The sequence below is a fragment of the Copidosoma floridanum genome, unplaced genomic scaffold (assembly GCF_036245765.1).
Source record: "Copidosoma floridanum isolate Cflo_tuat_1 unplaced genomic scaffold, Cflo_Japanese_pri ptg000001l, whole genome shotgun sequence".
NCBI classification, from domain to species: domain Eukaryota; kingdom Metazoa; phylum Arthropoda; class Insecta; order Hymenoptera; family Encyrtidae; genus Copidosoma; species Copidosoma floridanum.
In genome coordinates, this window is record NW_028321878.1 from 13,613,288 (window position 1) to 13,634,842 (window position 21,555).

Sequence of the window (21,555 nt, forward strand, 5' to 3'; positions counted from 1 at the left end):
ACTAATGAATGGCGTTATTGAATTTGTGTTTCGTTAAATGACTATGATAGTAGATCGATATAACAAACAATTACAAATATAGGGTTCCTCGGGTTTAAGATTATCTTAAGATTTTTCAACGTCGCACACCTTTTCTTCGGAAACGTTCCTAATGTCAGAGGCTCATATCAAGGCTTGATATTCGCGAAGAGATGTGTCACGTCATTTGAAATATGTAATTTATGAGATTAACTTGATTATTGAAACGAATTTAATAAGTTTGCAAATTTGTACGTGCCTCGGTTTAAATTTAATATTGAATTGATGACCGGTCAAAAGAAAAAGTGTCAGCACAAACTTGTTTTCACCAACGGTAAAAATAATAATTCTGGAGGCCTTCGAACCCCAAAAACCCCACAACCACCGACGGCCGACGGCACCGGGACCGACGACACCGATATTTTTTTTGCTCTTTACTCTTTACTTTACCCCCCGCACACACACTTGCTTTGTCTGCAGCGTGTTAGTTTAAGTTAGATATTTATACAATATAGAATCAAGTGGTGATACTGTGATGGTGCCCAAATTGCTCGTCGTCGCGCAGCAGCAGTAGCCACAAGCTTCTGTTTCAACACCGACTTCGCGCGCGAGAGTATACCATCGTCATCGTGTTCCTGCTGCTGCTGTTTATATACTAGCCCTCGCTCGCTGCAGCTGCTCGCAACACCCTTCCTCACACACCAAAACAAGGGCACAATGGCTGTGGCTGCCAGGGCACTGTCCAAGCTCACGTCAGGTGAGTCGTGTATCCGCACCCTTTTTTTCCTTTTATTTCTTCATCTTTCCCTCTAATGTCGTTGATGCCAATTCATTTGCTTTGCATGTTAATTGGTTGACGCCTTTGCTGCGGATTACACATGTATTTCAAAGTGTGTGTATGTGTACGCTACTGCTCGTTAACCTTGCACCCCAGTCATGTAGGTCAAAAGGCCTCTATTATCACCGTTCTTTTCGACAAATTTAAGTGAAATTATTATGTAAGAAATGTCAAAAGTACTTCAACTGCCCTGTCTCGTTGACAGTGGGATGCATTGCAGTTTTAGGTACGACATCAAAATTGTAAGGATCAAAAGGATCTAGGAGACATTGGTACAACTTTACTTGGTTTGAGTACTTTCATTTAAGCACAGCTGATTAATTTTGCTGAAAATTACAGTGACATTAATTAAGTAATGCCTATCATATGTGGCAACACGTACTTGACTCATATTGTCACCCTTGTTTACAAGAGACCTCTCTCTCTCTCTCTCTCTCCGATTCTATCTTTGGTCTCTATTTGCCATGGTAAATTAATGGCCTTAACCTGGTTTGACATTTTACACGTTGATTACGAATCATAGCCAAAATCTATCAGGTTTTTTTTTAACGTTGTCGAATCGTTTCTGCAACACTGTTTCTTTCTATCTTTTTTGCATCGACAGCTCACTGTCAATCCTGATCTTTAGCTTTTTCTATTTATAGAGCCTTTTTTTTGCTATTCATGTGGTGGTGGGGGACCCATTGGATAAAGGTGTGTATTTTTTGTGCTAATGAAGGTCATTGTTTTCTGTTGCAGTTGGGAGTCGCGGTGGATTGATGCGTTCTCAGATTAGATTTAATTACACAGAGACGAGAAAAAATCTGAAAATCAACTGCGAAACTAAAGTTATCTGCCAAGGCTTCACAGGAAAGCAGGGAACTTTTCACTGCCAACAGGCCATTGACTATGGCACGAAAATCGCTGGAGGCGTTAATCCAAAGAAAGCTGGAACTGAACATCTTGGAAAGCCGGTTTTTAAGAATGTTCAGGAGGTAATGAATATCTGTTTCTGGGTATTGATACGAGAGTTATCTTATCGTGGATCATCAGTTGCTATTTAATTTTAGACAGATATATAAAAGTAACGATTTTACACTTGAAATATAATACGCACTACAAATCGTTATTACTTTTGATACAAAATTATCAATGTTAAAGTCATCCAAAAAAAGTTAAGTGTAATACAATTTATTAGAACACATGGAATCATTCTCCTGAATCTCTCACATTTTTATTGTACTCGGTATTTGTAAAACTTGTATGAAAGCTAATCTGTTTGACCTCCTTGAACTCGGAGGGTAAGATAAGAAATTACGAATAAGTCTTGAACTCATTCTGAGTTCTGCATTATTCATTAATAAATTGGATCGTGAAAAAAATGATGTGAAAAAATTATTTTAAGGCAAAAGCAGCAACGGGAGCTTCCGCAACGGTGATTTACGTGCCACCGCCATCAGCTGCTGCAGCAATAATGGAAGCCATGGATGCTGAAATGCCATTGATTGTTTGCATCACGGAAGGAGTTCCTCAACACGACATGGTGAAAGTAAAGCGACGATTACTCGAACAAAATAAATCACGACTCATTGGTCCCAATTGTCCTGGTATCATAGCGCCTGAACAGGTGAATTGAATGTATAATTATTACCATCTCATAATGAAAATGAATTCTATTTTAACTCGTTTGTAATTTGAAAATAACTATCATGTATAATGATTTCAGTGTAAAATTGGCATTATGCCTGGTCATATTCATCAGAGGGGAAAAATCGGTATTGTTTCAAGGTCTGGAACTTTGACCTATGAGGCTGTGAATCAGACTACTCTTGTAAGCGCGCAAAATATTTTTTTTCAATTGATTGTAAATCGTTTGAATCTTTTTGTCAATGTGAAAACTATTTTTAGACCGGATTGGGCCAGACGCTGTGCGTCGGTATCGGAGGTGATCCATTCAATGGTACAGATTTTATTGACTGTTTAGAAATCTTCCTTCAAGATCCCGCGTGCGAAGGTATTATTATGATTGGTGAAATTGGCGGCAGCGCTGAGGAGAAAGCAGCAGAATATCTTACTAAACACAACACTGTAAGTTTCTATTATTATTTAACGCTTGGGACAAGTATAACATTTTAATTAACTTTCATCGTTCCAGGGAGCAAATCCAAAACCCGTTGTATCGTTTATTGCCGGTATCACAGCTCCACCCGGTAGAAGAATGGGTCATGCAGGTGCCATAATTTCGGGAGGAAAGGGCGGGGCTCAGGATAAGATTGATGCTCTTGAAAAGGTACGTATCGAAATCAGTTGAAAAATCGATAATTCCTGTGGAGCCAAATGCACTAAAACAAAATTTTGCTCGTCTCTTAGGCTGGCGTTATTGTAACTCGGAGTCCTGCGCAAATGGGCAATACACTATTAAAAGAAATGACTCGCCGAGGCTTGGTTTGAAATGAATCTTTACGACCAGCTTTACGCTGTTAAAAAAAAAAGTCCATTGTAGTTTGTCTCAGTGTCCATGTATACTCATTAAATAAAACCTAACATGTTTCCTAAAAAATGTTCATTAAACAAAATCTAACATATGGCGTGAAACGGATAAAAAAATGTTGACAAGTAATAATACTCTGCGTGTTGATAATTTAAAACGTAAGAAATAATTGTTGTTATTTTTTTCTACGCAGTTGACTGGCTTCCACTGTTAAAAAAATATTGCAAAACACTATTTCATTTTTCACACTACTGTACAGCATAATAAGTAATTAACAAAGATTTAAGAAAATCGAATCTTGTTGTTCATTCATAGAAATTCATCTATGATGTAAGTTTTATAGCTTATGGCACTGTGAGCTTTCAAAAGAGACTAAACTACAATGTCTGCTCCGACGTAACTAATGTTGAACATAATATTGCAGGAAAAAGTGTCTGCATGTGATGTATGTAATTTTACTGTAAATCATGTTAATAAAAATATATTGATTTAAAAAATATATGTAATTACATGCGGCTATACATTTCTCATGATCCGTTTTGGATTTATATACACATTTTTTCAACTTTTAGCGGGTGCTGTTGGTGGTCTTAGGTCCCTTAGGGTCTTAGCTTAGTTTAACTGCAAAACAAGTTTGAGGAAATGAGCTCACCATTGACCTCAAGTGTGTTGTCTATGAATCTATCTGGTGCATTTTTGCATATGAAGATGTACTTGTGGGAACATAATCAAAAAAACGTACCTAGCATCTTAGAACGTCACCTGATTAAATTACTTTACAAAAAACTGAGCTTTATATCATGCAAATCCCATTATTTCATTGATAGTATTTGCGATGTTCTTGCTCTTGTCACCAGTGAATGGTTTTAGCTCGGACAAATTCATAGAACGAATCAGTTCGGTCAAGCCCTTACAGTTTGTGTAAAGTAAGTGACCATCTTTGTAAAGTTGCTCAGCAAGCTCTAACTGATGATTATCCATTAAACGGTCGTTTGTCACTACAATTAGAGGTTTTGATAACTCTAACGCTTCCAAGCAAGTTCCAGCACCTGCATGGCTAATAATGAGATCTGCGGTTTGCATATCTTCCTGAAGAGATGGTTTCAGATTAAACACCTCAATACGATGAAAACCACACCTCTTGGTGCAATCTGGTTCAACGTGGCTTCTGCCAATTTGCATGATCATTTCACTGTATCCTTTTTTACTCAGTTCCTGTAAAATGTAAGAACTCTTAAATTATTTTTAAAGACCGTTGTCTGTTTTCCGTGATTTACCTGTAGTACTTTGTCTGTAGTTATAGTTTTGATGAGATCATCGAACTTGGTTGTTCCAACAGTAACAAAAATCTTTTTACGTGGCATATTATAATTCTGAAAACAATACATTGGATAAGGTAAAATGTGATTTTTCTTGAAGTTTTGTAAAATACAAACCATGAGATGAAAATGAGATTCGTTCACCAACGAAAATAAAATTGAAAGCTAAAAATTTTTTTTTTAACAGAGTAATTCAAGTACTTCTTAAGGCCTATTCACAAAACAAAAAATACGAATTTCCTTTTTCGATTAGACTATGGTGTGCACCTCTCATTTCTGAATGAATGCATTGTTTAATCGTTAACAAGTCGGAAAAAAAAAGACAACAATCAAAAAGTAGGATAACTTTAACTCTTGGAGGAGGAACGGCCACGCACATTCAATCGCCGTCGCCTGCGCCGCAGGCCGCGCAGCCTTTAGCGCCAAGCCAAGCCACCACGTACGCCAATGACCAGTCGACAGACAAGAGCCGGTCTCTCAACAGAAGCTTCCACGTAAGTTAGTTTTATAGGTAGTGATAACTGCTCCCGTGTCAGGTTGTTATTTTTTTTATTTTTATTTGTTTTCTTCCATCAAGGTATCCCTCAGCACAATAATCTTCCGTCTGCTTGATATATCAACTCGTGCATTAAAAACATTTGTTACCATTACAGTCATCGCGTATAGAAGGAGAAATCGTGTGCGTTGGCTGTAAACATCACCAGCAAGACGATGGCGACGACGACGTCGACGGTGAGCCTGCCTTCGGTGCGCTACACGCGCAACCTCCTCCTCAGGAGCATGTGCATCATCTACATGTTTGCCTTCCTCAGCTTCTACGTGCAAATTCCGGGTAAGTGTATCTGATGAATTGCGCATACGTGGATGGCACTGTTGTGTATAGGTACACCTGTTTGGTTATACGCTCTCTCGCGGTGTTTTGCGTATTTTTTTGGCGTATGTTGAGAACCCGGGGATAGCTGACTCGTGATGCTCTAGATCGCTACTCCACGACATGTGCATCGTTCCCTTTTGCCGTTATTGTTTCTGTTAGAAATGCGATGTCGGCGCAATTTGTTGTTCAGCATCTCCTCGTTTTTCACAATAGGGTTAGATTACGACGTAGCGCATTTTATATATACATAATACATGGCAGCGTATACGGGTGGACCTATATCGGGCGTTACACGTTACGTGGTGATTGGTAAACGTATAAGCTCAAAATGATCTTAAAGTCCTGTAAGGTAAATATGTACAGGGAAACAAATGGCTAATGTTTGTGTATTTCCATTGTTGATGTATTGTTTGTTGGTGGACACGTACAATTGTTTGTCCAAGCAAAAGCAGTTTACTGCATATGGTTTGCTCTGATTAAAAGTAATTCGCAAGGTGTAGGTGTAGTGGTAGGACCTGATTTCATTACATGCCTGTATAATATTTTAAATCTGCATTGAATTTTTTTTCACGATTTTAACGAAATTATATGTCTTACTTAATAAACGAAAATGAGCATACGTACTTGGTTTTAAGCTGGACAACAAGCTGCATTACAAGCATTACAGTGTATGGCATAGATATTTTCAATGAACCAAATTTACATTGTGTCTAGCAGTGGGTTAACGTTCACTTTGATGATTTCTTTGAAAAAGCTGTTATCTAAAGCGATTTAAAATACATTAGCTGCTCATTAGCCGTATTTCTCTTTTAAATTCTAGAACAAAGATATACTAAAAGAATAATCTTTAACATGAAACAGAGTCGTGGAATGTATCGTAAAAAGCGTGACAAGGATTTTTTACTTCTTGTCTGCACAGTTTTCCCATGTACATATTTATATGATACGTTTATCTTATTTAGCTATTGTTGTAGTACAAGAAAAACAAATCTCAAGCCCAAGCCAAGCCAAACGAAGCTAAGTACAACGTGAAAATTCTTACTGGTAAAAAAAAACCAAATCATGATCTAAGTACATCTAGTCTTGATCATTTTTCTCTCTGTGTTGCCGGTCACATAACTGCGGCGTGGATAGAAATAAAAAAAAAGCGGTAAATCGACTCCTCAAATAAGACACGAATAAATCTGTGTTGCCCAGATACCTATACTCTTTTTTCCAATTCCAACGGGTCTTCCCTTTTACTATATGTACCTTTTTTTTCGTATCACGGATGAAGAGTTTTATTTACAATTATATATGTATAGCAAGCACGTGGTAATTGGCGTGTAGCCGAGCCGGATCATGGCTTTTTCGTCACGAAAATAAAATATGAAAAGTGACAATAAAAACCGCGAAAGTAGTATTGTTCGCGTTTATGAGTACACACATGGAATATATGGCGATATAAGAAGAAAGGGTGTATAATGCATTGTCTATATATCTATATGTTTAAGAGTGCGTAGGAAAACGGGTTTAAAAGGAAACGGGTGTCTTCTTTTTTTCTCCTGTTTTTTTTTTTGCTAAGTATGTCTGAAGTAAGTATATATGTAACTGCGAGGATCATTGCACTCTCTGTGAGTCGCTTATATTTTGTAATGATATATGTATGCCGATCAAATTGGATTTTGAGCTGAAAATGTCTCATTTATGCTTTAAAATTTTAAAACGGTATTTCAAATCTAAAAAAACGGGTCAAAAAACGAGTATTTCATTAAACGTGGCTCAACCGCCTTTTTTACAGGCCTTTACGGAGACAACGGCGTTTTACCGGCAAAGGCGCAATTGGACCTCAATTCTCCAGCACCTCTGCTTCTAAAATTTAAGCAAAAACCAACTCTGCTATGGTTTGCTCCCTACCTCGGCTTGAACGTCGAATACATGATGGACGTGTTTGCCCTGACTGGAGCACTGTTAGCATTTTTGGGGTAAGACTGAATTACTTGCGATAATTTTTTTTTTTAATGGCAACTGAATTGCTCACTTATTTTTTGTCGTTATTCCGCAGGTTTGTCAAACAAAAGTTTTGCAAATTACCCATGTTTGTTTTACTGTACTCGTTATACCTCTCGCTCTACCAAGTAGGACAAGTTTTCATGTGGTTCCAGTGGTAAGTTTTATTCAAACAGATGTACAATACAAATTAGAAAAAAACTCAACTTCTTCCCCGAAATGATTTTATTTTTATTTATTTCTAATTCTTTGAACACTTAATCGTTTTCTTTAACTATTCTAAAAGCACGTGTAGTCACACGTTGCGTAAGTTGAACTGAAACTTGATAAGACGAGGTATCGATATCCAAAACCATTATGAAGTATCGAATTCGGTAATGAGGAAATACGTTTGATAAAAGTTTACGTCATATATGTTATATAAATATTGAACCGACATCAATTCCAAGTATATTGGTAAAAGCATGGGAACCAAAAAAATTAGTATGCGTATTTATTTTTCAGGGATGAATTATTGTTAGAAGCTGGTATTTTATGCATCGTTCTTACGATGTCGTGGTCGAAAAAAGTCACACCAACCGATCCAGTGTCACTTTGGCTGGTACGATGGCTTCTTTTCCGTGTAATGTTTTCCACTGGAGCGGTAAAGCTTATTTCAAAATGTCCAGTCTGGTGGAATCTAGATGGTAAAGTTAATTGACCGAACGATTGTTACTAAAAACTGGAATTTTTATTTTACTACAAAAATTGAATTTTCAGCTATGGGTGTGTATTTTGAGTCACAAGTTATTCCAACACCCTTGGCTTGGTATGCTCATCATTTGCCAGCATGGTATCTCCGTCTGAACACTGTATTTACCAACGTTGTTGAACTTGTCATACCTTTCTTATTCTTTTTCCCAATAAGAAGGATTCGATTTATAGCTTTCTACCTTCATGTAAGTTTGAACATCATAATGACCAAACCTTTAATTTTTGTATTTAAATAACCAAAATTCAATGAAATATGTTTACAGGTCTTCCTTCAAGCTATAACCATTATCACTGGAAACTACAACTTTTACAATTTATTGGCTATCTGTTTAAGCATATCATTATTAGATGATCAATTCTTCTATCATAGGAAATCCAAGACGGAAAGTTCTCAAATTTGGAAATATCTGACAAATTTAATTTGTTTAGCCGTTTATGGTGGTATTCTGTTTGGTACTTACAAACTATTTAATCTCGAGTTGAAAGATGACTGGACAATTTCATCTAAAATAGGTAACTATTTTCTTTAAACAAAAATTATATACAGATGAACTTCTATCTTTATTAATTCTATTTTTTATCTCAACAGGATTTACTCAAAAAGAATTTGACAAAGCTATTTCCATAGTAGTTCCCGCCTCTGTTTGGGTTGCAATCGCTTCTCTTGGTATTGCAATATCGTACTCTGTAGTGAACTCATTATTTAGTGTAAAGGATACTTCCAAGAAAGTTAAACTGTTTGTAAAAACTGTCATAATCAATGCCGTTGTCATTTACATTTTTGCTCTGAGCATTGTAAGTTAAATGATAATTCAGTTTTTTATACATGTATTTTGATAAAAAAAATTTACCTAAGGACTTGCAATCTGTTTTTTAGGTTCCATACACGACTTCTTTATACCCAAAACTCAACTCTACTCTTCCAATTCAACTAAAAACGCAGTACAAAAAAATGGAGCCGTTCCATGTCGTCAACAGTTATGGATTGTTCCGTAAAATGACGGGAGTTAATGGTAGACCAGAAATAATCATTGAAGGTAGCAATAGCATCGAGGGACCATGGAAAGAGTATCAATTCTTGTACAAACCTGGAAATGGAAATAATTCACTTCCTTTTGTTGGTAGGTCTCATTTATCATACTTGTTGATTTCAAATCGCAGTCAATATTATTAAATTTTCCATCATTTTTTTTTTTTTTTTTTCAGCGCCACATCAACCGCGTCTCGATTGGCAAATGTGGTTTGCAGCCCTTGGTAATTATCATCAAAATCCTTGGCTAATGTCACTAGCCTATAGGATTTTGAACGCCCAGCCCGAAGTTATGGCTTTACTCAACGAGGTTGAAAATCCATTTAAACACAGTCCGCCGAAATATGTTAGAGCTAGTCTGTTCAACTACCACTACACTCCAGAGAAAAACAAGTAAGTCTTGAATAGAGTGAACTAATTTACAAATTCGTATGTATAATGGTTACACACCTAAGGAGCAAAACTTTCTTTACTTACTCCTGTGGTGTGTATACTTATTTGTTTTGTCTACATCGACCTTGAACATCACTCATACTTTTTTGCGTATAAAAGTATTACTCCAAAGTCGATGTAGACAGAAACAAATTTGTTCTTTTCTTCACAATGTGACTTATTAAAAAATATTTTAACAAACGTTATAGAGCCCTGACTTCTTTGATATCGTGGCTACTGTGCCTTAGGTATACAATTTAAATTCAAAATAGTTCTTGTAATTAATTGCAAAATTATGCTAAGTAAGTTGCATAGCATTGACACATAAAGTAACATATGAGTATTCTATGTACAGTTTACACACGAGTAATAATTGTATCCAGTATCTTAGAACATAACGTAGTTTATTGAACTTCAGCCCTATCATTCAAAATGTAGTACATTTAGTATTTTTCTGAGAAATATCTTGTCGAAAATTGTATTTCTTACAACTATTTTGTCTTAACAGGCAAAGCGAGCAAGCTTGGTGGACGAGAGAACGAGCAAGCGAGTACTTCCCGATATTCAGCAAGGACCATCCACCGCTAATCGAGTATTTGCAAAAAATGAAGATTATTCAAGACAAGCCTGCACCCAAAGTAACAAATACCGTCTTGAAAAATGCCCTTGACACTTTAAGGTCCGTCGTACGCAAGTTCGAGGCGACACTACTGCTATGGGGCATGTTTACTGCTGGCTGTGCCATCATCATGACCGTCTAACTGTCGAGACGTGTGAAAAGTGATCTGGCTCACATCGACCTGTCAGATTTTTTTTTTTTTTTTTAGAAAACTATTTGATTTGGTGTGATTGATCGAGCTAGAGAGAAAAGTCATGGGTGTCTCACGATGCTTCACTAATAGTCGTCGTGTGTAGCCAGTGGATATTAATTTTGGAAACAAAGATTGAAGCAATTAACGAACCTTAGTCAATCTTTATTATTGAAGGAAGAATAACTACTTATTCAAGTTTATAGAGAAACAACAGGAACTTTATTCATTTAAACTGTAAAAATGTGCATTGTTTTTAAGAAAACTCAAAGTGTTGCTACTCAACCAATTAAATTTTGTTTTGTATACTCTTTTTTTTTCAGCATTTGTGTGTATAGAAAATATATATTTAAGCATCTGTTTATAATATGCATTTAAAGACTCGATTACAATGTGTGATTTATATGTATATCGTAGAACGTACTCTTATGATAAATAATTTTTTGTGTTAGTGCTCTCTTTGAATGATGTTGTATTTTTATAAGTTTTTTTTTTTTTTAATCCCAATTGTGCAGTAGTTGGAATTTTTATACAAAAATCAAGCATTTAAAACATTTTTCAGCGTAAAACTTTTGGAATTCTAACTATTGAAAGTCTAGTTTGCGAAAAAAAAAAACAAACATTTATTTTGTCAGTGTAAACTGTTCATGTTGTATTATAGGAAGCACAATAATTCATATACTAAGGCAAAGTTGAATCTTATATCTGAGTAATATGTTAAGAGAAATTAAGTCATAATAAAGTACAAACTTGATGACTAGATTGTTTCTTGGAAAAAAAACTTCTTGACCAAATTGTACTGCGTTGAACATGTAAGTTTTCTTTTTGTAATATAATGTTCAAGATTTATACACTTGTATGTATCTTTCATTTAAAGAAGCAATATACCAACAAATCGTACATAATGCATTTAGAGACATGTTGAATAAATTTCTTAAAGATAAAAAAAAGTAAGTCTAGAGTTTTTAAAAACCTTATAGTTTGTCATAAGTTATTAAACGTGGGTAATGGTGTTATCGTAAATAAAACTGCGATTTTATTTATTATAAAAATATAAAAAATTTAATAACTTACTTGACGCGTAGAACGTTTTTACATTAGTAATTTACTTATAATAACATCAATATTACTTAGTTTTACAATTTCTAAATAATTAAAAAAACAACCCACTTGAACTAGTAATGTAGTAGATGATTTGATTTAACTCGTGACAATCATATCTACTTTGACAGAAAGTTGTGAAGTTGACAGCAGTCTAGTAGGGTCGTTATTCATCATTCGGACACTGCTGCACAAGACCCTTTAATCTTTTCTTTGGAACTCTTTTTTTCTTATCACTTTTTTTCTTAAGTTTCTCTATCGCTGGCAAAAATGAACTCTCATCCACGATGTCCGGTGGTATGATTCTCGATAGACCAATTGGCATACGAAACAGCTGCTGAAAACGTCTTTTAAAGACAATCAGAGCGTGTTGACCTCGCGACGACAGACTAACTCTCGGATCGCTGGTGCTCTCTGATACCGCGGAAAATCGCGAAGAGGCGAATATAACTTCCTGGTATGTCTCCAACGTCTGACGGCTGGGTTCTAACAACGCCAGAGGAACACAGTCTTCAGGAACGATTTCTGGCTCTGGCATTTTGTCTGGCATCAAATCACTCCACTGAGATGGGACTAGTTTATTTTGCTTCCAATCGTACTTCATTCGGAAGCTTTCACGGAAAGAGTGGGATGTCGCAAAGGGCTTGCACTTCAGCAAATAAACCTTTGGCGAGGACTTGATTGGCGCAACCATCATCTTCTTAACTTTTTCGAACTGCATCTCCAGATCTTCTCCCAAATAGTCCCACACATCTTTACTTGGATGTAACTCCATGGTAACTTCGATTTGATGGGTTTGATTGTTGATCGTTAGATCGTTATCTTTGGCATTTTTTTTCCAAACAAACTTCCTGGGGAGGCAAAAGTTAAACGGCAAAGGGGGTATGAATCGCTCATTTTCGCTAAGTGGTTTTTGGGGTCCAAACATCCTCAGTCTGACCCTCTCGATCTCAGCGCCGAGATTCCTTTGACGACTATCCGTGTAATCTTGTAGCGATGTCAGCAACTCGAGGTACTTCTCAGTGAGCTCGCTGCTGTCTTCGATGTATTCGGGCAGATTGGTGTCCACGTTTAACTTGACGAGAGTGCGGTACAATTGATGGGTGTCTATCGCCAATTTTTCGGGCAAGTACGTTTTTGACTTCTTCTCCTGGTTAGCCGCTTCCCTTTTGAAGTATCTGACTAGCTGATCGTCGTTTTTCAAGTGGTTGACGTGGATTTCTTTATTCTCTCTTGACCAGGGTGTGTTGGTAGTGTAGGTGACGGTCGTGTGGGCCGGCTGGGTAGCGACAGCTCCTCTGTCGATGTTATTCAGAGTAATGCCCTTCTTGACGTAACGCATGAGACAATTGTAACGCTGTCTTGCCTGGACTCTAGAGACGCCTGGAATGTCTTCTACGATCTTTGCCCATTTGGCGCCGTGCTTCTCGTAAAGATCGAGCAGCTGTGTGTCGTCATCGTACGTCCAAACTTTTCTGACGTGGTCAGTTTTGGATTTTGCGCACAGCGTTTGATAGTGCTCCTTCAGCTGAACATGCGTTCTGTTGGTCAGCACAAGACCGGATATTTTACTGAAGTTGAAACCATACTTTTCCACTGCCTCCAGCAGTTTTTTGTCCTCAGCGGGTGAGAACCTGCCTTTCTTTAGATGCGGCGCTAGGCTGTACGTCCAACGAAAGTAGACCTGAAAACATAGGAAAACATCGTTACACAGAAGCTTCTTTTGATCGATGACAACGTGATAGATTCCTTTACCTGTTGCTTTGTCCAACTGTTCATACAGCCGGCAATGTATCCCCATGGAATGTAATCGCCAACCCTCAACTTTGATACTAAATGGCAAAGTGTTCTATCATCAAACGGCGTCCACGACTGACCCTTCATTAGGTTTTTCCAATTGTTTGTGTTAAACCTAATAAAACATTGGTAACCACTACGTTTGGTTCTCAAAGATTTGGCAATGGCATTCCAATTTTCAAAATTAAATTTTGCTACTATTTGATTCAATTTTTTGTCCTCCTGAGGGGTCCACTTTTGTTTATTGATATCAGGGTGTAGAAAAACATTCCACATGACTTCGCACTCCTCTGCGCTGTGCTTATTTTCCGGCATGCTGTTGGCTATTTTTAGCCAGTCGAATTTCATTGCACCCAGGGGTCCAATAGCCTTTTTGACATCTTGCGGTAGTTGACTTGACTTTTTTATTGCGTTATCAATGTAACTCTCATCCGAATCATTTTTTTTCGATAGAGTCAATGAAACCTCGTGCCTTATGGCTTTCAACAAACTACTCTTGTCATCCTGATTCCACCGTTGGATTCTTTGTAGCTGAGCCAAACGCAGCTCACCATTTTTTATTTTAGTTGCAGTGTCTTCGTTCATTTTGGCTGTGTAATGATTTTTATCTTTGAAATAGGGCATACCAGCATTGAAGCTAATAATTTTGGTCCTCTTGGAGGATGACAATTTAGCAATTTCATCAGCAAGCGCCTGTTTTTTTCTAATGCACTCATCGAGCACTGCCTGCATTTCTTCACGAGCATTTAACACGGCATCCAACAATTTTTTATTGAGTTCCAATAAATCTTGTAAATTTTCGCAACTGTAATCATTGTAATTTTTTCCACTCAAATTGTCATTCGTTTTTTCTAGTATATGTTCATTGTCGTCAAAGTTACTTTGTTCTTGATTCTTGGTAAAATTAGTCTCAGTTTTGAATGATAGATTTTCATCTGAAACCACATTACTTGCATCAGATTGAGTTTTGCTTAGATTTCTTTTGTGTTCTATTGCTTGCTTCAATGCCTGAAGCTCTTCGAGCAATTGACCGTCTTCATCATCACTTGACATTGTCGTTCACGATAAAAAAATGTCTTTCGCTGAAAATAATAGTTGAAGTAGCAACAATTAATATCATAATATGAACTTCCAAGTGCATGATGAATGATAACCCTGAGGGATTTTTCAATTTTTTACAATCGTTTTTTCGTGATTTATTTTTGTTTTACAAAAATTAGGGTAGTAAGATTTATTTTACGATAACTCGCGAGATTCAACTTACCAATTGAAGTTGTGGAACAAAAAGGATTTCCCGCAAACAAGTAGGGAAATATCACTGATACGGACGATCTAAGCTTATTTTTTTGCTATTCCGCTTAATTTTTTTCTTTTGTATTTAGTTACATTGCTTTAAAATCACTAGGTATATTTTTACATTTTAGTTGAAAACAGAAAGTACAAATGATGTTTTTACTCGAGGAAAACTTACAACCTCATCACTTAGGAAATCGTAAGTTATACTTTTTTTTTGTTTGGAAAATTGACTATGCACTTTGCCTACGCGTAGTAACAAGTTGCTCTATAGATCTTTCGAGTGTTTACTTAGATGGACAAGTTTAAAGTATTTATTATAAAAAAATGCACATAACATTGTACGCAGTTTCCGCTATCGATGACACCATCAAACTGACCAAAACTAAATAGTAGACTAACCTAATGTGCATGTGACAGCATACCAACTAACCTAACTACGAAAGCCCGGTGCCCCGGTCACGACCATAGAGGTATACTGCTATACTGCCTATACTGGCCACTTCAAGCCCATTCTCGGTGAAACTCGGAGCCCTCGGAGGTAGGAGAATAGAATGAACTGTTCTTGCAACTTAGTGGTCTTCTCCGAGTGTCTCCGAGAGTCTCTGACGTTTTTGACTGTACAGTAAGTATGGTCAATTTTATTAAACCATATAAGGATATATAAGTAAATTATCTATACTTTTGGTGCTCGTTTGTCGGGTAAAAGATAAATTGTAAACTTACCGCAAATAGCATCAATCATGTAAACTTATTAATATCTCTCTGTCAGTTTAGTTGCGGCTGGTTTATAATTGAATAAATGGCTCTACTGTAAGTAGTAATAATTATTTGGATCAGCGCCATCTAGCGTTTCAGATTTCTGAACCGAAAAGTGTCCCTAAACTTTTCAGCCAGAGCTTTAGCGCGTAGAGCCATTTAGTCAGTTATAAACCAGCCGCAACTCATTTTTTAGCTATAAAATGAAAAAATAACGATATATGTGTTTTTGGCGGCAAGTTAACAATCTATCTTTTACTCGAAAATTTATCTTCAAAAGTATAAATACATAGGAGGTCAATTTCTTAATAGAAAATATATTGTTAACTTGCCGCCAAAAACACATATATTGTTATTTTTTTATTTTATAGCTACAACATAAGTTGCGGCTGGTTTACAAGTGACTAAATGGCTCTACGCGCTAAAGCTCTGGCTGAAAAGTTTAGGGCCACTTTTTAGTTCAGAAATCCGCAACGCTAGATGGCGCTGATCCAAATATTTATTACTACTTACAGTAGAGCCATTAATTAAATTATAAACCAGCCGCAACTTAACAAACAGATAGATAACTATAATTTAACGTTAGTAATGATGTTGCGGCAAGTTTACAATCTATTTTCTATCTAAAAATTGATCACCAAAAGTATGGATATTCTATACAAGAAAGATTTCTCGTAGGTATCTTGTAAAATTCTAATGTCTATATCTATATCTATCTATATCAGATCGATATTCGTAGGGGAATTTCACCCCAAAAATTCCCTAAAGATATCTTCCAGGAGGAAATTCGAACATAGACATATAAAAAGAAAATACTGCTCGTTCTTACGAACGGCGCTGAATTACAAGTAGAGAGAGACACAATATCGAACGTGTATATCTGTCTCTCTCTCTCTCTCTCTCTCTCTCTCTCTCTCACGTTGTCTACGGTGGGGAGGTTGCATCAGCTGGCCTCACCCTATCCAAAATATCAGTCATGAATCAACGCTGAAATCAGTCGTAAATTACTTCTTTGATTCTGCGTTTATTCCATGTTGAATCAATACTGATTCATCGTTGAATCAACGTTGACTTATTATCAACTGGGGAACGTTGTTGTAACAGGTTGTAAGCTTCAAAATAATCTATTTTAGTTGCAAACTGCAACGCTAACATGAAAAATGCACTGTTTTGAAGTTAATTGCTATTATTGTTTTCAACAAACGTTCAGCATTGATTCAACATGGAATAAACGCAGAATCAACGATGTATAGTGAACGACTGATTTCAGTGCTGATATTTTTCATAGGGTATAGTTTACAGAGTTACTGACCCCTACCTTTGGCAATGTGCAAGAGAGACAGATACCTCCGTTCGATTTTGTGTCTCTTTCTACTCGTGCTTTGCCGTACATAACATAAAAACGAGCAGTCTACATTTCTTGTGTCTATGCATTCGAAGTCTACAAGCATAGAGGTATAAGAATAGAGGGGAAAAGCGCTATACTAGCCCATTAGCGGCAGCGACAGCATAACTAAGTGTAACGGGGCATCTGTCCTTGTTACCAAAGCCACGTCATTGGCTACTTCTTCGTCCTGAATCCTACAGTTGATTCAATCTCATGTATGACTCGACCAATAACATAACTGCCAGACAAAGACAGATGCCTCGTTACGTAGCGAATTCTGCTGTCGCATATCACGCCCCCTTTTCTCCTCTATTCTTATACCTCTATGTCTACAAGACTTCTACAAGAAATCTTGAAAAAATGTGTTTGCTAAGTAGACGGTGCTGGTTCCGAGCGGAAAAAAACACTAAAATAAATAAAATTACAGCGATACAAGATTCTTACCTCCAAGATAAAACTTAAAAAAGCTAAAATAGGCGATAAATGAACATAGAGTATTTCTAAATAACTAAGGGTGCCAAAAATCTCTTAGCCTCGGACGCCCCGAACAAACCTACTTCACCTTGCAGTCGGAACATTTGGAATTGGAATACACGAACGCACCTTCTCGATATCGTCGTGCCGGGTGTTTTAGGTGTTTATACCATATAATTTGGTAAATATGAGCAATGTGACATTCACGTTGAGAACAATTGTAATAAATTGTTTGTTTGTGCAAAACCGGCTACCTTAGATTTGTTAATTTATCCACAATCCACCTCGGAGTTTTCGGAGCGCTCCGAGCTCAGAGGCCTGTCTGTGTACTACATATAGGTACATTGTCACCGTGTAACTGTTTGTTTATAAACACTGAGGCTCAGTGACTGAGCCTTTGTACGTATATATACCTATATAGCCTACAAATTATAACCAAAAAATACCACTTTACATAATTTCGTCTAGATAATCCCGTATACTTGTTACAGAGCAAGTTTACATCAATTTATGTCCTAAAATTTAATGTAAATAGATTTTTACACTTCTACATGTCATTGCGCATGATCATTTTTTTAATTGTGTAAAACATTGATATTTTTCAGTACATAAGAGCTGTTAAAGCCGTGTTTGTTGCAATGCCTGGAACAAGATGTGCGGTAGCTGTTTGTAACAATAGCCTTGTAAAAACAAAACAGGCGGGAATGGATGTGAAGTACCATCAATTTCCTAAAAATCAGTATATCAGAAACATTTGGATCCAGAAGTGTAGAAGAGGTGGGGAATGGAATCCTAATTCCTGTCACGTTTGTTCAATTCATTTTACAAAAAACGATTACAAAAAGGACGCCTATTATATTCGTACAAAGCACTTAAGACCAACTGGTAGGCTTGTCTAGAGATGTTGTTTAATGCTGTAGTTGTAAATAACAGTTTGAATTAAAAAAAATTTTGTTTCTAGCTATACCGACTTTGTATTTGACAGAGGCTTCTTTTCCATCATCCACACCATTGCAACTAAGAAATCGGTTTAAAAAACTTATAGACGAAAAAATGTCTAGTGACTGTACGAATTTGAGCGATGATAATTTGGAATTTGAAGAAGTATCAAGTAAATCGGATGAAAAAAATTTATTTTTTCAACCTATGCCTGTGTTCGTGTCAGAAGATCTTCATGAAGAACCCATACAAGAACAAAAAGAAGAAGAATTTGCTGACACAACGTCCCATAACCGCATACATATGAACAGAGATAATTTAAAATCCGAAACAGGGGAAAATAGTTTAACTGGAAGCTCTATGTCCTTCGAGGTACTAGAGTGTGAAAATGACGAGTTAAGTTTTGTTGTGTCAGATGACAATGACTTATGTCACGATGAGACAATAGATAACTGTTTCACTGAAGAATCTCCCGAACTTAAATATATCACTGTTGTGGATAATTCTACACAGGTAGATGAGAATGATTTTATTAAAAACTACAAGTTATTATTGAATAGAAATAAGTCTCTTAAAAAAGAGGTGTTGTTTTGGAAAAATATATGTAAAAAGTTATCGTCTCGAGCATAAAGTTTCAATTCTTAACTTAAAAGTGAATTTCTTCATTACAATATTAGATTAGTTTGTAAATCAATGCCACAAATATAATTTATCGTGTTAATAACTAAGTTCAGAGTTTTTAAACATTTTTTAAAAGCAAACATGACAATATTTTCATTAGTATTGCATATGCAAGAGTATGTCAGAAAAATATTAAAAAATGTTACACTTTTTTTGATGCAACGTTCAAGATCAATGTTTGAATGAAATATAATATTTTCAAATAATTTTAACTTATTTTTTAAAACACCCAACTTAATCTTATACTGATGCTTGTTTGCTTTATATTCATTTAGCGTCTTCTGCTAGCTAGTACCTATAAGCTGCTGAAAGAGAGATTAATGGAACTTTGTTTACTTCTTGTTCTATCGTCGTCTAAATTCAAACTTACTTAATTATAGTGGAAAAAAATTATGTTTAACAATTAGGTACATTTCATGTTAACTTTTTCACTAATAAAAAAACACTCAAAAACTATACTTGATTGATTATATTTGTTTATTTGTCTTATTTTTAAGTAATAAGTTAATTATGTAGAACGACAGTTTAAAAAAAATACGTTTATGTTAAGACTTATGTGTTAATTAATTTGATCATTTGACGTGGAATTGTGTAAAGTTATGTTTTTTGTCATCTAGAAGGTTATGATAACTATACCATAACTGAATAATTTTAACAAAATGGAAAGTAATCCAGTTGTAACGTGTAATCTGTTTAACGAAGATAAACAAGACGAACTTACCAAGGTATGGCTAAAATTAAGTTCTTAAAAGTTGCACATAAGTAGCACAGTTGTTACTTAAAAAAAATTTTTTTCACCCAGTTTGTGCATTTATGCATCGATGAATCGTGCACTCTAAAGGGACCAGAATTTCGTCAGTTTACCAGTATTGATTGGACCAAAGAACAATTTAATACTCTTTACAGACTTTTATTAAAGCTATTTCACAACCCAAGCTGTTTGTACATTGAAGATGAAAAAGTGCGTTAAATATTCTTAGTTTTCATTTGCAATAAATTTCATACAAACTTTCTACATTCTCATAGATGCCTCCCGAGTACACTCAACTTCCAAAAAATGTACAGAACGTAATTTTAGCTTGTTTGAGAGTTCGAAAAAGTCAGTTGACGGATGCATTGTTAAATGATTATTTGAGTAGACAAGGGCCAACATTGTCTGATTTTGATTGGAGATTAAAGGTGGCTCTATATCTTTGAATAACTACGAACTTTAATCGTTGATTACTATTACATTACTACAGTATTCTTGTACTCTGTTCTACTTTACAGTACGTGATGGGATCAAGTAAGATGGCATCGATTAGAGAACCACTTTTACAGCTAGATTTGATTTTGAAAGACAAGCAAAAGGAGCAAGTTCTTGGATTAGAACTCAATTTGGAGGAATTGGACTTGATGATAGACGCTATTGAAAGTAGAGTTACTTAGTTTTTTACTTGTCAATGCCTAATCAAATTTTTTTTTAATTTTTGTTTAGTCTATTTTTTACTTTGAAACGATAGTTCTCATCTGTCTGCGATAGACACGTGTGGTCAATTGTAAGACTAAGAACTTTTTCGTACGTACAAGCGTATTTGCACTTACTGCAACTCAATAGCTATTCTGACAATTTTATTCCAGTGAGAAAAAAATTGTAAACCAACTGAAAATTCACTTAACTGTAGGTCATGAAATAATCAACAAAAAAACATCAACTGTACATTGATAGTAATTCAAGAAAACCAATAATTATGATAATAAGAATAACAATAATGATAATAAAAACTATGATGATTACATTTAATTCGTCTCGTTCAAATACATACCAAATGCATTTTCCATTCTATCTTGAGGCGTGATGTCATGAATAATATAATAATGAACATAATACAAATAACAAAAATAATGTAACTACGTTGAATAAGTCAAACGTATCAGTAATTAAAAACAAAAATATTAATCCTTATCATTTTTTCTACAGCCATCTATCGTACGGTTCAATAAAAGTGATTTGGTACACCATTTCACAAATGTGACAATAATGAGGGATTACAAGATCAGTATCTTCTATACTCGTAACTTGTTTCCCCTTTCGGTTTTACCAATGAAGTCTAAATAATACATAGTTCACTTAATTTGTTTCGTATCTTGTTTATGTATCATGTGAGGAAATAATTGTGTAGTAAAACAATTGATATGGACAGTACTTCAGGACAGTTCATTATTTACTTGATGGCACAGGGTACATACGTATAAAACCACTACAAAAACTTCCAGTACATTTCTTTGTTGGATCAAATAACTGGAAAAAATGCATAGACTCTTGTCGATTTTTAGGAATGCTTTTGATAACCAGTCAGCCTTGAAACTTTGAGAAAGAAAGACCACAGCGTAAAATAAACACTGGTGTAATATTTCATTCATTCATTTTATAAGTTAACAAAATTGTTTAACTTTCGTGGTAAAATGGAGTAATAATTATTTTTATGTAATTATATTTCATAAAAAGTTATCTTATTCTGCAAAATCATATCGAATTGATACTAATACAAAATTTTTTGTATTTTCAAAATTCTATTTAGTTTTATTACTATATAAAAAAAAAATTTTTTT

General features: G+C 35.6%; 6 protein-coding genes across 12 annotated transcripts; 4 read left to right on the top strand and 2 right to left on the bottom strand.

The window, feature by feature from the left end:
* Positions 1–455: 455 nt before the first annotated feature.
* Scsalpha1 (Succinyl-coenzyme A synthetase alpha subunit 1) lies at positions 456–3,825 on the top strand. 2 transcript variants are annotated; one of them, XM_023392739.2, is made up of 7 exons: positions 456–779; positions 1,602–1,830; positions 2,241–2,462; positions 2,562–2,666; positions 2,744–2,923; positions 2,991–3,125; positions 3,206–3,825. In XM_023392739.2, the coding sequence occupies exons 1-7, from the start codon at positions 736–738 to the stop codon at positions 3,284–3,286; spliced, it is 996 nt and encodes a 331-aa protein (XP_023248507.2). In that variant the 5' UTR covers positions 456–735; the 3' UTR covers positions 3,287–3,825. The 2 variants fall into 2 exon arrangements, with proteins under 2 accessions (XP_023248507.2, XP_014210135.2); XM_014354649.3 differs by having other exon boundaries at positions 458–775; positions 1,595–1,830.
* A 19-nt stretch (positions 3,826–3,844) lies between these two features.
* Alg13 (Alg13 UDP-N-acetylglucosaminyltransferase subunit) lies at positions 3,845–5,292 on the bottom strand. Its single transcript, XM_014354648.2, has 3 exons — positions 4,763–5,292; positions 4,604–4,699; positions 3,845–4,541 (listed from the first exon to the last, which is right to left on the bottom strand). The coding sequence occupies exons 1-3, from the start codon at positions 4,763–4,765 to the stop codon at positions 4,125–4,127; spliced, it is 516 nt and encodes a 171-aa protein (XP_014210134.2). The 5' UTR covers positions 4,766–5,292; the 3' UTR covers positions 3,845–4,124.
* LOC106640576 (lipase maturation factor 2) lies at positions 5,053–11,152 on the top strand. Its single transcript, XM_014354652.2, has 11 exons — positions 5,053–5,139; positions 5,299–5,477; positions 7,300–7,483; positions 7,564–7,665; positions 8,013–8,194; positions 8,268–8,446; positions 8,525–8,774; positions 8,851–9,056; positions 9,139–9,382; positions 9,468–9,684; positions 10,232–11,152. The coding sequence occupies exons 2-11, from the start codon at positions 5,357–5,359 to the stop codon at positions 10,482–10,484; spliced, it is 1,938 nt and encodes a 645-aa protein (XP_014210138.2). The 5' UTR covers positions 5,053–5,139; positions 5,299–5,356; the 3' UTR covers positions 10,485–11,152.
* Positions 11,153–11,656: 504 nt separating this feature from the next.
* Pbp95 (proximal sequence element A Pbp95) lies at positions 11,657–15,118 on the bottom strand. The gene is made up of 3 exons (XM_014354660.2): positions 14,695–15,118; positions 13,389–14,512; positions 11,657–13,317 (listed from the first exon to the last, which is right to left on the bottom strand). The coding sequence occupies exons 2-3, from the start codon at positions 14,481–14,483 to the stop codon at positions 11,800–11,802; spliced, it is 2,613 nt and encodes an 870-aa protein (XP_014210146.2). The 5' UTR covers positions 14,484–14,512; positions 14,695–15,118; the 3' UTR covers positions 11,657–11,799.
* A 176-nt stretch (positions 15,119–15,294) lies between these two features.
* On the top strand, positions 15,295–19,004 carry LOC106640553 (uncharacterized). 6 transcript variants are annotated; one of them, XM_089598475.1, is made up of 4 exons: positions 17,479–17,742; positions 17,812–17,870; positions 17,949–18,228; positions 18,305–19,004. In XM_089598475.1, the coding sequence occupies exons 3-4, from the start codon at positions 17,982–17,984 to the stop codon at positions 18,910–18,912; spliced, it is 855 nt and encodes a 284-aa protein (XP_089454601.1). In that variant the 5' UTR covers positions 17,479–17,742; positions 17,812–17,870; positions 17,949–17,981; the 3' UTR covers positions 18,913–19,004. The 6 variants fall into 6 exon arrangements, with proteins under 6 accessions (XP_089454616.1, XP_089454619.1, XP_089454601.1 ...); XM_089598479.1 differs by having other exon boundaries at positions 17,835–17,870; XM_089598490.1 differs by lacking the exons at positions 17,479–17,742; positions 17,812–17,870 and adding an exon at positions 15,295–15,348.
* A 491-nt stretch (positions 19,005–19,495) lies between these two features.
* Positions 19,496–20,813, top strand: LOC106640584 (COMM domain-containing protein 8). The gene is made up of 4 exons (XM_014354662.2): positions 19,496–19,688; positions 19,766–19,924; positions 19,990–20,142; positions 20,233–20,813. Exons 1-4 carry the CDS (start codon positions 19,623–19,625, stop codon positions 20,389–20,391), a joined length of 537 nt encoding a protein of 178 aa, XP_014210148.2. The 5' UTR covers positions 19,496–19,622; the 3' UTR covers positions 20,392–20,813.
* Positions 20,814–21,555: the final 742 nt, after the last annotated feature.

Coding starts and splice junctions, on each gene's coding strand:
- Scsalpha1 (XM_014354649.3), top strand. CDS start 736: ATGGCTGTGGCTGCCAGGGCACTGTCCAAGCTCACGTCAG. Junction 1,831..2,240: donor TTTTTAAGAATGTTCAGGAG/GTAATGAATATC, acceptor AATTATTTTAAG/GCAAAAGCAGCAACGGGAGC. Junction 2,667..2,743: donor CTGTGAATCAGACTACTCTT/GTAAGCGCGCAA, acceptor AACTATTTTTAG/ACCGGATTGGGCCAGACGCT.
- Alg13 (XM_014354648.2), bottom strand. Junction 4,542..4,603: donor CTACAGACAAAGTACTACAG/GTAAATCACGGA, acceptor TACATTTTACAG/GAACTGAGTAAAAAAGGATA.
- LOC106640576 (XM_014354652.2), top strand. CDS start 5,357: ATGGCGACGACGACGTCGACGGTGAGCCTGCCTTCGGTGCGCTACACG. Junction 9,383..9,467: donor TAATTCACTTCCTTTTGTTG/GTAGGTCTCATT, acceptor TTTTTTTTTCAG/CGCCACATCAACCGCGTCTC. Junction 9,685..10,231: donor TACACTCCAGAGAAAAACAA/GTAAGTCTTGAA, acceptor TTGTCTTAACAG/GCAAAGCGAGCAAGCTTGGT.
- Pbp95 (XM_014354660.2), bottom strand. CDS start 14,483: ATGTCAAGTGATGATGAAGACGGTCAATTGCTCGAAGAGCTTCAGGCA. Junction 13,318..13,388: donor ACAGTTGGACAAAGCAACAG/GTAAAGGAATCT, acceptor CTATGTTTTCAG/GTCTACTTTCGTTGGACGTA.
- LOC106640553 (XM_089598490.1), top strand. CDS start 17,982: ATGCCTGGAACAAGATGTGCGGTAGCTGTTTGTAACAATAGCCTTGTA. Junction 18,229..18,304: donor AAAGCACTTAAGACCAACTG/GTAGGCTTGTCT, acceptor TTTTGTTTCTAG/CTATACCGACTTTGTATTTG.
- LOC106640584 (XM_014354662.2), top strand. CDS start 19,623: ATGGAAAGTAATCCAGTTGTAACGTGTAATCTGTTTAACGAAGATAAA. Junction 19,689..19,765: donor AACAAGACGAACTTACCAAG/GTATGGCTAAAA, acceptor TTTTTCACCCAG/TTTGTGCATTTATGCATCGA. Junction 19,925..19,989: donor TGTACATTGAAGATGAAAAA/GTGCGTTAAATA, acceptor ACATTCTCATAG/ATGCCTCCCGAGTACACTCA.